We start from the raw sequence: 15,988 nt of genomic DNA on the forward strand, positions 1-15,988 counted from the left end.
TTTTTTGACCATTTTTTTTAACTTGTTTGAACAAGTTATAAGAGATTTTTAGTTATTGTTTTGTGCATATTTTCTTTTGTCGGAAATAAAACACTTATTTTCAAAATAGTCAAGTCAGAAGTGTGTTCAAGAAACCCACCACCTGCTGCCACCCATGGCCTTTCTTGGAAATTTTTTTTTGCTTTGGAACTTAGAAGCCTGCGACACCACTAAATGGAATTTGTTGTGACGATTGTAATAAAATAGAAGACAACGATTGAAACTCCCGAACTTTATTCCAGCAACTGTTGACACTCCATTACAGAACACGACTCTCCTCTGTACTCTACCCTACACCTTGACAAGCGATTACATCAACAGAGCAGAACCCAAATACATTCACTGCAAAAGCTTTTCAGATTTTTATTTGTAAAAAAAATAAATAAATAAAATTAATAAATAAATAATAAATAAATTTGCATTGGTGTAGCACATAATATCCTAGTTAAAAATGTCTTTGAGGTTCTGTATACATACATATTTCAAAAAACAAACAAAACACATGTACAAAGTTACAGAGGGTTCTTCTTAAAAAAAAACCCCAAAGAAATACAATTGTAGGTATCATCTTTTCCTATGAAATGGCCATGCTTTCTGAAGCATGCGTGTGTTTTGTTGTGTCAGAGTCTGGAGTCCAGGTGTGACACACTACCACCACACATCCAGGAAATCTGTGGCTCCTTGAGTCTTACCAGAAAGCAGATGGTGAGCACATAAATGTATGTGGGAGCGTACACTCTGCCTCCTCATTTCATATTCAATTACAGGACTCAAAGGAGGATGTAAGTCAGGTAAGTCTGCACATTAACTTAAATTCACATTAGAAATGCATCAAGTCTGTCTTTTTAATAAAATGCAGCTGAGCCCAAAGAACTATTTCAGAATAACAAAACAGAAAACAAACTCAGACTTTGTGGTAAATCTTTTAGGTTAAATCATTGAATCATTTTATTTAAACTAAATAATAATCCAAGCTTTTATGCTGTCAATGATCATTTACATATATGAGGCAACATAAACTAGATTTTGCTGTTTTTAGTTAAACAAAGTCTGTCAGGTTTAGTGGTTGGTGGATGGTTGGACCCAACATGCAGACGGACTAAGAGAGCTCCAACATAAACTTTTTTTTTTTAAATAAAAGAAAAAAAAATTACAAAATGCTGACATAGCAGCAACAAAAGCTAAATAACTAACAAAAAAATTAACAAAATCCAGAGTTGCAGGGAACACCAGAGGCAAGACATGAGGATAACTGGGTAGAACATAAAAATTAAAACGAACCACTGAGTAAGTGGGGAAGATGACCAGGTTGACCAGACTGAGGGTAACGGGTAAATGGAAGCAGGTGACTGATTACTAACAAAGGACAGGTGTGGGTAGTGAGGCAGGCTGCCATAACTACTGAGGGAGAGGGAGAGCTAGCACAAGGAACACAGGGAGCAGAACAACAAAAGAAAACATATGAAACACTGGAGAAATAAACATAAACACAGGTAACACATAAAACCATAAAACTAATACAAAAGTGAACTCAAAGATAACCAAATCCTGACAAAGTCATAGTATTACAGTGCTGATGTTTTAAAACTGCATTTACCAGCATTTAGAACAGGGATGGCTGGTAATAATGGACTAGCAGGGCTAAGTCTGCCACTGACTTAGTGTGATTAGCATCTCTAAATGCAATTTCCATATCTTCTAGTCAAAAAAGACCTTTGGTTCAAAGTTTCCAGCAGGCTGCCAAAATTTCCAAATCCAACATGGTCCTTGACAGACATGAAGTTGAAAACGTAAAAGTACAAAACAGAGAAACTTATCTGTAATTCATTCTTCCTGTTGTCTGCTGAAGTCTCCCAAAATACCTAAAACAGATACTTTCAGCCCTTATGACCAGCAGATATTCCTCTGTGGAAAAGAAGCTTCCATTTACTGGCCTGTTACAGCTTTAGTGCTTCTTCAGACTTTAGTTTAAAATGCCTAACATTTTGTTTATTCAGCTAATTTTAGGTCTGCTAGCTAGTGCAAAATAAATGGATAGATGAATAGATAGACAATAGATGATAAAAAGATGAACAATGGATGAATGAATGATTCATAAACGGACAATGGATGGATGGATTGATGGATACAGGGACAATGGATAGATAGAAAATGACTGGATGATAGATGGACAATAGATGGATGGATGGGTGGATGATGGACTGATTGACAATGAACAGATGGATGCATGAATGAATGGATGATGGATAGATGGACGACGTATGGATACAGGGACAACGGATAGATGGACAATGAATGGATACAGGGACAACAGGTAGATGGATGGATGAATAGATTATGGACAAATGGATGAATGAATGATGGATAAATGGACAATGATGGATGGATGATGGCTACATGGACAGATCGATGACTGACTTCTCATCTCTATTCTTCTTCTCTCCTCTATATTGAAAGTCTATTTTCAAATAAAAAGGTGCTTTATTATCACAAAGAATAACAGCACTGTGTGTAAAGCAGCATGTTTCTCCCTGACACACACACACTTTGATTCAGCTCTGTTATTACTTCTGCCGCATGCTTTGATCCCACACACTTCATTTCTGTTCCTTACAAACAGAACAGTGAGGTGCAGAGAACCCATCTGCCTGGAACTAGAGGTGTGGAGAGGACATTTGTGAACATGAAGCCCAGTGTCACTACTTTACCTCACAATACAGACAGGCAGCATGTAGAAGCTTGGGGCACCGCACCAAATGGTCTGAACCTCATCAAGCCCCATTATTCCTGCCAGCCTGAGCTTTTGAAACTGTTTGTGGGCAGATGCTACGATCTGGTTCTGATATCAAAGTTACAACACTGGCTCCAAATTACAACCATAACCATCCGAGATTTCTTCAAACACAAACAGCTGCACAACACATTTGTACTCTGGATTAACTAGGAACACTTCACAACAAATACAAATAATTTAAAGTTTGTGCATTTGTAGAGTATCTGTTTAATCTCACCACTAAAGAAAAGCTACACAACAGATTTTCTGCTCAACACTGTCTGTGCAGAGTCACCTGATTTATCTCCACATTCTTTAGTTTACTGTGATGCGTGAGTCATGATAAATGTTCCTCTAAAATCTGCAAAACAGTTGGCGACTGGCTCTGCTGGGGTCAACCATGGTCTTAACAAGATGATCTAACGCAGTGGTTCCCAATCCTGGTCCTGAAGGGCCACTAGACGTTTCTCTGCTTTGATACACCCGATTTGAATGGATGAGGGATAAACATAACAAAACAAAAACAAAAGGCTCACGTGGCAGCAACAAAAACAAAACAACAACAAAAAAAATTACTAAATCCAGGGTTGCAAAGACAACAGGGCGAGACAAGGAAAACCAGACAGCACATGGAAGTGACAATGAACCAATGAGTAAGTGGGGGAAATCCCCAGGTTTTAGAGACTGATGGTAATCAGGAAAAGTGGACACAGGTGAGTGATTACTAACTTGGGGAAGGTGTAGATGCGCGTGGCAGGCAAACAGTAGACCTCCCTGGTGTGTCAAAGAAAAATGTTAAAATACCTAATACACAAATTAAACATATTGTATCACATTTTGTGAAATTTACAAAAGAGAAACACTGCCAAACAGTCTTGAGAAAATCCCAGTCTTTCCAAAGGGCTAACCTTTCACAGCCACGATCACTGAATGTAATTTCATGGTACAGAATGATTGACAGCCATCTTGTCCAGCCCGATCAGTTTGCTGCTCATTTGGGCTAATTTAGTTGACAACATCTATTCTTTTGGACACCCATTTTCATATTTTAAATTTTTCTCCATTAAATTCAATGGCATCTCCAGAAGTTTGCCAAACCCCTATTTGCGTCAGCCTCCAACAAAACCTCATGAGTGAGGCAGCTGAAAATTAGTCCAAACCCCACCATAAAGTCTGACTCACACTGAGTGTTCTAAGCGAATTTGATGGTCAAATTAGTGTTTATCTTCAAAACCATGAACAGATAAATGACACTCTGTGGTTTACGTCAACCCAACACCTGCAAGTCAGCAGATAGGCAGCTGCTACCTATTACAGTAAATCACAATCCAATTTAATCATAAACAATGACAACGTAACTGGAATCCAATTGGAAGGCATCTGAGACTCGTCTCAGCATTAGGTTTCAACAGACCAAACAAAGGATCCATATCATGATGAGAGGATTAGAAGAAGACCTTCATGAAATGAGCAGGAAATATAATTACACAGACATGGAAAAAAAATCAAGTTCAGGGTTTTACATATTAGATTAAAAATGATACCCGGTCTTTTCCAGGTTCCAAAAACTAGAGATGTACTGTGGAATCGGCTCACGATTGGCGTTGACCAGTTTTCAGCTTGGTCGGCCAATCAAAACTAAAAAAAAAATCTCACAACTACTCCAGTCAGTGAAAGTCTTGTAGCCACTGCAGGAGTCTTCATGTGGATGTTTTCACTGAGTGGAGAAGACTTCATGTTGTCCAGTTTGGAAGGTGTTAAAAAAATAGTCAGAAGAAGAACAAAAAGAGGAGAGACTGTTTTCACAGCATTTTCTACAGAGGAATATTTTCTATTCTTTAGGAGCAAAAGAGGCTTGGGCAGACAATAAGAAGAATGGATTACAGAGAAGACTGATCTTTTTGGGTTTTCAGCCTCTACCTGTGATGGGACGTGTTAGATTAGGAACTGTTGAGGTCCGTTGGGAAAACCCAAGTCAAGGAAGGCTTTATTTACCGACACAAAGACTGCTGTTACACTTAGAGGCGCTAATGGCTCTAATGATGTTAGAAAACAATGTTAAAAACATTTAAAATGTCAGCACAGTGACCATTTTGTGTTAGTTTTTCCTAAAATAGAAAAATCATTTTTATCATAGAACTGTGCAGATGCTCCTCTCTCACACACATCCTCTGGTCCTAATGTTTCATTAATGATCGTTTCAAGTAGTCATATAATAGTTACAGTAAAATGAACAAGTTGCTTAATAATCCAACAGATCTAACATAAAGTCAATGGTTTTTTTCATAAATATTACTGATTTTGCTAAAAGGAAGAAAAAAGAGTTTCCAGTAATGTGCTGCACTTTAAACAATATATTTTGTATTGTGTTAATTATAGCTCTTAGAGAGAAAACTGTATCCACAGATAAATGGACTAAGTCAACCAGGCCACTCAAAGCACTTTACAACACAATCTGTGCCCTCATCTACCCTTCCACACAGCACTCTGCTACATCTTTATAAAACTAATGTGAATAAATCATTCTATAAAGTATAATCAGTGCTTTAGATCACATTCTGGGTTCAGCATCTTGCCTAGGGACACTTTGACACAAGACTGCACACTGGCAGAATCAAACCTCTGACTCTCTTGTTGGAGAACAGCTGCTCTAACCACTGATCCACAGCCGCCCAGTCAAAGCTGTACAGGAATGCAAAAACTGTATCGGCCCACAAAGCCAAAATTGGTGCGTCTCTATGAAAAATATCAAAATCTAACCTGAATTGTACAAAAACACACAACAGCTTCCATCATTAAGTGGCTGTGGATCAGTGGTTAGAGTAATCGTCCTCCAATGATAGAGTTGGTGGTTTGATTCCTGGCAGTATGTAGTATGTCTATGATACCATCTGACTCTGATAAGCTAAGACAACTGAAGAAATCAGCAGATTGTAAACCTATTCAAGAAATTACTAAAAGAGTTATAATAGTCACAGAACGCAAATCAGACCCTTAAAAAACACTCACTTTAAAGAACACCAAAGTGGCTATAAGTCAGTCAGTTTAACAGATAATATGCTAAAATCTGATGGGGTAGTAGCTGACAGTCATTCACAGCATATACTCCAAGCTCCTGCTTTGCCTTAAACCTTTACATTAACTGTTGGAGTTCACAATGCTTGTCTGTTAGCAAAATATCTCAAGAACCACTGGATAGATTTTAATGAAACTTTCTGTAATCACTGGATGTACATCTACAACAGATTACCTTTTGAAGTCAGCCTAATTCAAGATGGCTGCCACACCTTGTCAGCGTTAGCCAAAATAAAAATGTCTTTAACTCAGTCAGTTTTATAGACACTGAGCTCAACTTTGATGACGTAGTAGCTGCGAGTCATTCGCAATACAAACTGTGAGCGTGAGATCAAACAGAACATTATTGTCAACAGCTACAACTCTGTAGTTTCTTATTATAAGATGATCTTAGTCTAAAACTCAGGCGTAAAAGTCGAGGCCTTTATTTAAAAAGGGTGTTCTGCTGGGTTTACACCTTCGACCAAGCTCAGTTTTGGTGAGTAAAACAGATCTTGAAAAAACTCTTGTTTTAAAATCTCTCTGGGGATTAGAAACAAAGTTTAATAAGTTTATTAATTAACAAACACCGTATGAGAAAAAAATGCTACTTTTGGCACCAGCTGATAATTAGGCAACTATAGTGTGACCTTGAGCTGCTCAGATTGTTGTTCTGTGATTGACGAAGCACATTTTCCCATAGAAATACACTAAGACCTCCTCAAATCCTTCAAAACATTGTTCTTTTTCAAATCTGAATGTTTTTGTACAGTGGCCTGAGATGACTTTCATTGTGAATAGGTGCTACATAAATTAACTGAACTGAACTGAATTAGCTTTTAACTACTGCTCTGCTACTTTAAGCTTTTAGCTACTTTAAGCTTTTAGCTAGCCTTTTAATACTTTTAGCTTCTAGCTAGCATGTTGATACATTTAGCTAGTTTTTTGCTGCTTTTAGCTTGTAGCTACCCTTTTGCTACTTTTTTGACACTTTTAGCTAGCATTTTGGTACTTTTAGCTAGTGTTCTGGTTCTTTTAGCTTTAACAACTCAGTTTCAGCTCCTTCAGCAAAGACATTCAGCACAAACTTTTCACAGAAAATAGAATTTCTCTAGTTTGTGTTTATTATTTTATGCACTAAACTACATCTGAACACAGTTTTGTCATTTATTTTAAGGTAAAGTTTGACAGGAAGGTGTCATGTTTAAAGTAATTCACTGTTCTTTAAGTGTCATAAATACAAACTCAATGAAGAATCGTGTTAATTAATTGTGATTATGATTATTTTCCATAATCAAGAAGCCCCGCTACAAACGTTGACCTCTAAAAGTCTGTTTACCAGCATGTAAAGCTCGACTGTGAGGACACTGCTGATGCCATTGCCGATAAAGTGCTTTGAACCCAGAGTCTCTGGGGAACACAGGCGGGTCAGCAGGCTCATTCAAAGCAAACACTGGAACAATGAACCACCAGCTTTTAAGATCAAAATGAATCACTTCTACCAATTTATTAAAAAGAAACATTTACATGCATCGTAATTATTACCTGATGCCAAAATGCGAAAGTCGGGCAATAATGTTTTTGCCTGTTTGTGTGGGTTCATGTGTCTATTTAAATTAATTTAAATGAAACTGTCAAGTGTAGTAATTATTGGGTGTATCTCTATAGTTGATTACTATTTTGAATCAATACGTTTCAAGATGGCCACCACAGCCAACTGATTTGAAAAAACACAGTATTAGCTATAACCCATTAAATTTTACAGATGTTACCCTAAATTTTGGTGTGGCGGTAGTTGAGATTGATCCCCAACACATACTCTGAGTGCTAACAGACTGTACAAGATCTTTTTTAAAGATGTTGCCTTTAATTATTTTCAGTCAACATTTTCTGTCAGCAAAATATCCCAATAACAACTGACACATTTCAATGAACCTTTCAGGAAATGATAATCATATGTACATTTACAACTTATTAACTTTTGGAGTCGACCTGATTCAAGGTGGCCGCCGCAGCCAACTAAACTTAGAAAACACAAAAATGGCTATAACTCAGTACAGATATTGAGAAAAAATTGGTGTGGTAGTAGCTGAGATTCATTCACAACACATAGTCTGAGCATGACATCTTGCTTTATCACATTTTAATTTTAAAGTGTGACCAGGGCCGTAGTCAGACTTTAAAAAATACTGAGGTCAACCACTCATTATCCCCCTGCACATCAGTTACAATGAAAACCAAAACCTAATTAAAATAGAAGCATTTATTTAAAACAAGTGACTTGAATGCGTATATGACATGTATTTGTGTGCGTTTATAAATTCATGGGGCCCAATGTCATCTTAAGCAACAGAGGACTCAGGGCACAACCATGATGACTCACTGAAATGAAATGAATTAGTTTATATGAATGTTGATTCAAAACACAAGATTTTAGCACAGATTTTACCTTTTTAATCAAATACCAGTGAGGTGTTGTAGTTTCGGAGCTGGACTAGTTCTAGTGTGATTCAGATACCAAAAAAGTGCTGAAATCGCACTCTATTGAAGTTTCACAAACCAGATTAAGGTTTCACAGATCACATACTTGGTTTTAAATGTTCTGCAATCAGTGCAGAATAATCTGGTTCAGGTTTGAAGTGTCTAGGTGTTGTAGTTTTTTAACTAGAGTAGATTAAAGATGCGGAAGGTAGTGAAAACTTAGGTGGAATCACCCTTTAGCCATTTTCCGCTGAAATCGGAAACTAACTTTTGCTTTGTGGAATTGAAGGGGAATTTTTTTAGCAAGTTACCTCGGTTGTGTTTCACCGTAAGTTGCGCTGTTCTTCTTCTGGTCTTTATTTTAGCAGTCAGGTATGCAAAGCTGCACTCTTCTTCGTAGACATTGAGTTTGGCTGCAGTTGCAGCGCCTCCTACAGTAAACTGGTGGAGCTATACAGAACCACACCATTCAAAAGCATTGTTTTGATTATTTTTTTATTATATACACAGCAGAAGAATACTGAGGTCCGGACATCGGTGTTCTCAATGGTAGCTACGGCCCTGAGTGTGACCAAAAAAGCTAAAACTCTTTCTTAACAAATGCTGATCTTAGTCTAAAATTTACATGAAAGGAAACAGGAGATATTTATTTAATTTTATTGCTCTATTCTTATGAATCTGTTCCATTTTTTAAATTTTTGCTTATGTAAAGTCATTGCTGGCACCTGGCTGCTAACTTTCAGAGCTGATTTAAGGATCATTCCAGCAGGCGATGGGCAGGACGTTCAGCTCTGTGTGCCACACTTTAATCTTGTGTTCACCAACTATAATTAGGTTTATGGGACTCAGAGCCATGTCTGCTCACAGTTGACACAGAGAGCAGAGAGCTGCCGTTCCCTGCCCCCTTCTCTGCCTCCCTCCCTTCCTGCCCCTTCTGCTTCATACATTCAAATTGGTTCCAGATGCATTCTCTCACAGTAAGTCTTTCTAACCAGATTGCAACATGAAAGACACAAGAAGGCAAACCTCTGCACAGGAGTGGAGTTCCAACACAAAACTTAGGCCTTGTCCACACAGCAATGTTTGTTTTCCAAAACAATCTTTTTGTTGTTGTTGTTGTTGTTGTTGTTTCTAAACCTATCCTCGTAAACATAGAACCATTTCTACAAATGGTTCCTCTGATATTCAGTGTAGTTCAAAATAGTGTAGATACTCTACTGGGACTGTAACTCTGCCACAAAAATATACTAAAAACAGATGTGGGGCATGAGCATAAAGCTTACATGAGTGTATGTATACACATAGGAAAAAAAACCTGTATATACATGTGAACTACAGACTGTATATAAACCTATGAATCACAGTATGTATATAGACAAACCACAGACTGTATAAATACATATGAATCATAGACTGTATGCATACAAATTATAGACTGTATACATACATACAAACAACAGACTACATATAGACAAACCACAGACTGTATAAATACATATGAATCATAGACTGTATGCATACAAATTATAGACTGTATACATACATACAAACAACAGACTACATATAGACAAACCACAGACTGTATAAAAAAACACAGACTGTATATATACCTATGAATCATAGGCTGTATATACTTACAAATCATAGACTGTATGTATACAAATTACAGACTAAATTTAAAAAAAATGACAGACTATATACAAATCACAGACTGCAGGTATAGACATATAAACCACCGACTGTATGTATTTATGTATGTATGTATGTGTGTATGTATGTACATGGTTTCCCCCAGTGTATTATAAGCCTGGCGGGCCACCAGGCTTTCGTGACCCTGCTGCCAGGCTAAGCTCCACTTGTTTATTATAAATATGTCAATTTTTATACACGTTTTTTTCCACCCACACCCCTAAAACCGCTACCTTTATCTACCTCACCGCGCGAGGGTGCGCGTGCCAACAGTGGCGCAATCGTGCTGTCCCCGCCCCTGCGCGAAGGTCCCGCGCGGTGTCGCGTTGTGCACCTTTTGTAACTTATGTGATCCCTCTATGAGAGATCACAAAAATAATCAACCGGTTCAAAAAACATAAAAACTGAATTTAAAAAAAAGTCCTCAAATATCGAACTATGGAAAAGTGAAAACTAAAAATTAATAATTTATTCAAAATACTTCCAGAATTAAATCAATATTTTATTTAAACTGAAAAAAATTGACCCACTTACTTCTAGTTTGAATACATGATTGAATTTTTCAAGTTTTTGACTAAAACTCAAGCTTTCAATTTCAAGTTTTAGTTTTTCGATTGAAATTTCTTTTTGCAAATCAACAAAACATTTGGCCCCAATTTAGCCCCATAAATTCCAGATTTTCTCACTCTGGAATCCAGTTTCAAACGCAGAAACGTGTGGACGCAAGGCTGCGACAATAATACAATTTTATGTATCCACAAAACCAGTTCCTGAGACGGAGACGTGGGCGAAGGAGGCCACCGGTCTCCTGGAGGCAAATCTGTTGTGCTACTTTTCCACCCGGGTTTATTTATCACACCTAAAGCATGCTGGGAGTTTCTAGGACCTTTATTACTTTCAGAAGCCTTTTGGAGAAAATGTGCTGGCCAAATGAGGATCTAAAGAGCTGTGGTCCTTTCATGTCCCGGACAGATGTATTTGGGGGGGTGGGTGGGGGCTGCACAAAGTGATATTTAACCAGAGCAAATCCATACTGCACCCATGTGCGGTGAACTTCAAAGGCCGGCTCGCCAACATGTTAGACCCATTTCTAACCCGCCTGTTGGGCCTCTTTACATAAGGAAGGCCACAAACCGAACGCTGAAGCTCTCACGGGGAGATGGGTCACCCACCTGGCTCTAGGCAGCAGCTCTCTGTTGGCTTAAATACTTAACAAGTGAAAGCCAATTGAGAGCCGGCTGGTTTATGACGCTGCTTTAAAAAGTTCCCGACAAATTCGTTAGCTCCCTCCAAAGGCCGATGCTTCTCCTGCACGCCTTCCAAAACATTTTTACTGACTGCCGCCAAAAGGCAAAGGTGGCGAAGGTGATTTTGCCTGTGCCTACGTTCATGTGCCTGTCCTTTAGCAAAGTATCTCATGAACCACGGGATGGATGTTATTGAAACTCTTAGAAAGCGACTAACTTTGGGAGTCAATCCAATTCAAGTTACTAGCCTTCCTTGAACGAATATCATATCACAGAGTTTTAGACGAAGATCATCTTAAGATGAAAAATGACACAGTTATAGCCATATTGATTAAACCTGTAAAATAACATTAGCCACAATCTTCTTCGACATCACAAGATGATTTATAGCTCAGAGTATGTGTTGTGAATGATTCCCAGCTACTACCACATCAAATTTGAGCTCAATAGCTGTAAAATTGACTGAGTTGTAAACAATTTTGTGTTAGCCAATGTTGATTAGCTGTGGCTGCCATATTGAATTGAACTGGCTTCAAAAGTTAATGAGTGGTAGATGTACATCTAATGATTATTTCCTGAAAGTTTTAATCAAATCTTTCCAAGAGTATCCATGAGATAGTTTGCTAACAGACAGGGTTGACTCCAGATAGTTAATGACAAAGTTTTAAATACAGGTCTAGTGCAATGTATTAGCACTCAGAGTATGAGCTGTGGATCAGTCTCAGCTACTAATACATCAAATTTTAGCTCAACATCTGTGAAACTGACAGAGTGGTGGCCATTTTTGTGTTTCTTAATGTCAGTTGGTTGTGGCAGCTATGTTGAATTGGGTTGGCTCCAAAAGTTTATCAGTTGTAGATGCACATCCAAGGATTACTTTCTGGGAGTTTCATGAAAATCCGTGCATTCGTTCATGACATATTTTGCTAACAGACAGACACACAGATAAAATCAAAAAGATTGTCGCCCGCCTTCGCCTTTGACGACGGGGGAAAGGGGTTCCTAGAGGGTGTCTTCTGAGAATAAATGTTAGTTTTTAGGAGGCTTTTGGACACTGAAACATAAAAAGTAATATGTATATGTTTTTGTCATTAAAAAAGATAAAAGTGAAATTATTTGGACGCGTCGCCTTTAACGGTCCTCTTCTATAACCCGTCCTGTTCCCTCCCTGTCCTCAGCTGAGTCCCAGGGAGGGTCGGAACCGAGCAGATCCGCTTCCCGAACCCTCGGAACCGGGGAAGCAGTCAGAACCAGCCCGAACAAAGAGGCTCTCGACGTGGGTCACGCTTTGCCTTCAAACACCACAAACTTTCCGAGTCTGACAGCCTGACAGGACGCGAAGTCCGTTTGTCCCAGAAACAGATCCGACAAAACACTCAACGACAAGGAAACAAACAAAAACAAAACTTTAACAGAGTCTGAAACACGTCATCACTTTTACCGTAACTTCATCACAAACTAATGCTCCTTTTATCATTATTTTACAGTAAATCTGCGCACTCCAGAGAGCGGCTAGCCATTTGCCTGCTCAAAGCTTTTGTTTATTGAAACAAACTGTTGTTTTTAAAGAAATTTATTCGCCCGAATTTGTTAAGAGACTTTTAAGAGTTAAAGCTCAACTTTCTGGATACTCCGCAAGTTGCTGACGTTCACTAAGAAGCCATTCATTCTTACATTTGACGATTTCTGAATGGAGACTGGTTCAGGGCTCCAAATACTCCAAATACTAGAAGCGAACGCGCCAGCTGTCACAGAAACAAAACAAAACAAAACACCTCGAGCCGGAACTTGTAAGACAGAGCCATAAACAGTTCGGCTCCTTTTCAGCAGTGTGACACAGTGTCATATAGGACATTAGAAAACCCATTAGAAACCCATCGGAGAAACATATCCGTGATCGGACAGACTCACCCTGAGCTTGCAGCGGCTGGAGGAAAAAGTTGACGGCGAGCAGCAAGCTGGTTATCTGAACACACACACGCATCTTATTGAAATCCTAAAGTGCATCGTGAACAAGAAGAGACGGAAAACTGTGCCTCTGGGACATGCCGCTCCATGGGTCCCAGTTCACTCCGCTTCTCTGTGAACTGCATCCTCACCCCCCACCCTCCAAGTATGGCGCATGCGCAGGACGGAGCCCCGATCTAGTTAAAAAAGTCCAGTCCTGCAGTCCATCCTCATGATGAGACTGTTTACACAGCGACTAGTGGCTGTTTGAGTTGTTTGATGTCGCCCGCAGAGGGGAAGGAGGAAAGGCGGGTGATAGTGTTGTTCCCCCAAGCATGTGTGTCTTTGTCAATTCAAGTCAAATTTTTTTATCTAGCACTTTTCTGCAACAAGGCGGTTCAAAGTGCTTTACATCATGAAAACACACAAATTCTGTCATCATGAAAACACACACAATAATTAATAATTTAAAAAATAATTCAAAATATTCAGCTAAAGTTAGAAAAAAATAGCATCATGCACGAAAACACAAAATAACATAAAAGCACACAGGCTGGAGATAACACTAATTCAGCTAATTCAACTAAAGTCATAAACTAAGTACTAAAATAAGCTAAGGAAAACCAAACTAAGATATAATAAACTAATTTGATTAGAGTAAACTAAGATTAAAAAAAACACAGGCTTAGAAAAACTAAAATAAAATAAAATATAAAATAAGCTTAGCCAAGCAAAACTAAAATAAGTTTAAGCAAGCAAAGGCCAGATAAAATAGACAGTCATAATAAAATAAACTGAGGAAAACCAAACTAAGATATAATAAACTGAGATAATTAAGGTAAAACTAACCTCTTTGTATGCCTGTTAGTAAAATATCTCATGAACCAATGGGTGGATTTTAATGATGTACACCTACAAAGGATTATCTTTTGACAGCCACAACTAGTCAACCTTAACAAACTAAAAATACCTGTAACTATAATTGCAAAATTCCAGGAATTTTCAAAGCTGGAAACCTTCCATGGGAATTAATGGGAAATTATGGTATTAAACGTGATAAACCTGGAATTAAAATACTGATGGTTGATAGTTGAAAAAATATATTTTAGCATGGTCATGACTAAAATCACCAGATTTTATTGGTGCACCATGTTATGAGCAGCACTACACCCTAGAAAGTGATAAACTATGTCACCTGGACATGTAGGGCCAGTTGGGACATGTAGGGACAAAGTGGATTTATGGGTCTTGCAAGGACAAATGGGAATTATAGGGACAGATGGGACTTGCAGGGACAAATGGGACTTATAGCTCACGATTTATGGGACAGATGGAACATGCAGGGACAGATGGGGCAAATGGGGCATGAAGGGACAAAGTTATAGGGACAGGTGAGGCATGGAGGGACAGATGGAAATTGTAAAATGTAAACAGTTTAGTTCAGCGTTGTAAACAATTTTCTTGTGAAATGCAATTTACTAGAAATTGTGTTGTTTTTAAGTAAAAATAGATAAAATGACAGAAAAAGCTAAAACAATAATTGAATGATATATATATATATATATATATATAAATTATCCTGTTTTTTATAATATACTGTTCAAAGTTGTGTGAATTAAATTTGACATTTTCTGTAGCTAAATTAAGATACTGAAAATATTTTTTTTAAATACGCAATTTACTGATATTTGTTCTGTTATGTTATTACAATGACAAAAACATGGCAAAAACATCATATAACATTAATATTTTTACTTAAATTACAACAAAGAAGAGATTGTGAAATTTGTTAAATCTTTTGTTTAAATTACCCCCATTTTCCAGTTAATTCCTATAATTTCCATGGCAAGTTCCCAATTGGAAATATTTCCAAAACTACCCCAGTTTAACCTCCAATGGAAGGTTTCTGTAAATTTATCAGCAACTGTTCATTCCCTTTCAACCCTAGCTTAGACTCACCCAGTTTTACAGATATTGAGTTTAATTTAGTGTGCTAGTTGCTGAGAGTCATTTTCAACCCATTCTGAGTGCTAACAGATCACTGAGATTTCACAATATCGTGTAAGGTCCCATATAACTCGACTTTCAAATTTTGACAAAATGGCTACACCTTTGTCATTTTTCAACCAGTGATTCAGCCAGAAATGAACTTACTGGTGGGCCTGATTGAAAGTGAGTGGGCCACAAAATTTTATTTTGTGTTTATTTGTATGTTGTTCCTGTTGTCTGTAGAGATCTACTGTACTGTACTTAATTAAACCAATCTGCTGTTTAATAACACAAAGAACAAACTATAATCATTATATAAACAAATCTCCTTGGAAATACTGAAACACTTCAAACCAAGACACTGAATAAAACATCAAAAACAAATGTTTAAATCAGTAATGTACAGTCATAGCCTACAGACAATGGTAAGTTCCAAAATTAAGTTCTGCCAAGTATTATTTAAATTATTTACTTTTATTGGAATTATAGAAACCCTGTGATGGACTTGCAACCTGTCTAGGGTCAGAGGATTAGTATAAGTGTGTTTCTTGCCAGAGATGGGACATCTGGTTGAATCTGGTCCCAATGTGATTTTTTTAGATGAGCGTAATATTGTCCTAATTTGAGAAATAGACTGACACAAATAGCTCTTCAGTGGTCTTGAGTCTTTCCCAATGCATTATGTTTGTAATAATGATAATAATAAGATAGCACTGGTAAACTCTTTGATCTATCAATGCAACAGGTTCCAGCTGGCCGTTCTAACTGC

At 37.8% G+C, this 15,988-nt stretch overlaps 1 protein-coding gene across 1 annotated transcript in view; it reads right to left on the reverse strand.

Annotated features, from left to right (window-relative positions):
* reck (reversion-inducing-cysteine-rich protein with kazal motifs) overlaps positions 1-13,389 on the reverse strand; it is a 95,945-nt gene extending 82,556 nt beyond the window's left edge. Inside the window, exon 1 of the mRNA XM_017439457.3 lies at positions 13,195-13,389. Coding sequence (XP_017294946.1) covers positions 13,195-13,267 — 73 coding nt within the window. The 5' untranslated portion in view covers positions 13,268-13,389. The remainder of the gene's footprint in view (positions 1-13,194) is intronic.
* Between the last annotated feature and the right edge of the window lie 2,599 nt (positions 13,390-15,988).

Source organism: Kryptolebias marmoratus, linkage group LG21 (assembly GCF_001649575.2).
Source record: "Kryptolebias marmoratus isolate JLee-2015 linkage group LG21, ASM164957v2, whole genome shotgun sequence".
NCBI classification, from domain to species: domain Eukaryota; kingdom Metazoa; phylum Chordata; class Actinopteri; order Cyprinodontiformes; family Rivulidae; genus Kryptolebias; species Kryptolebias marmoratus.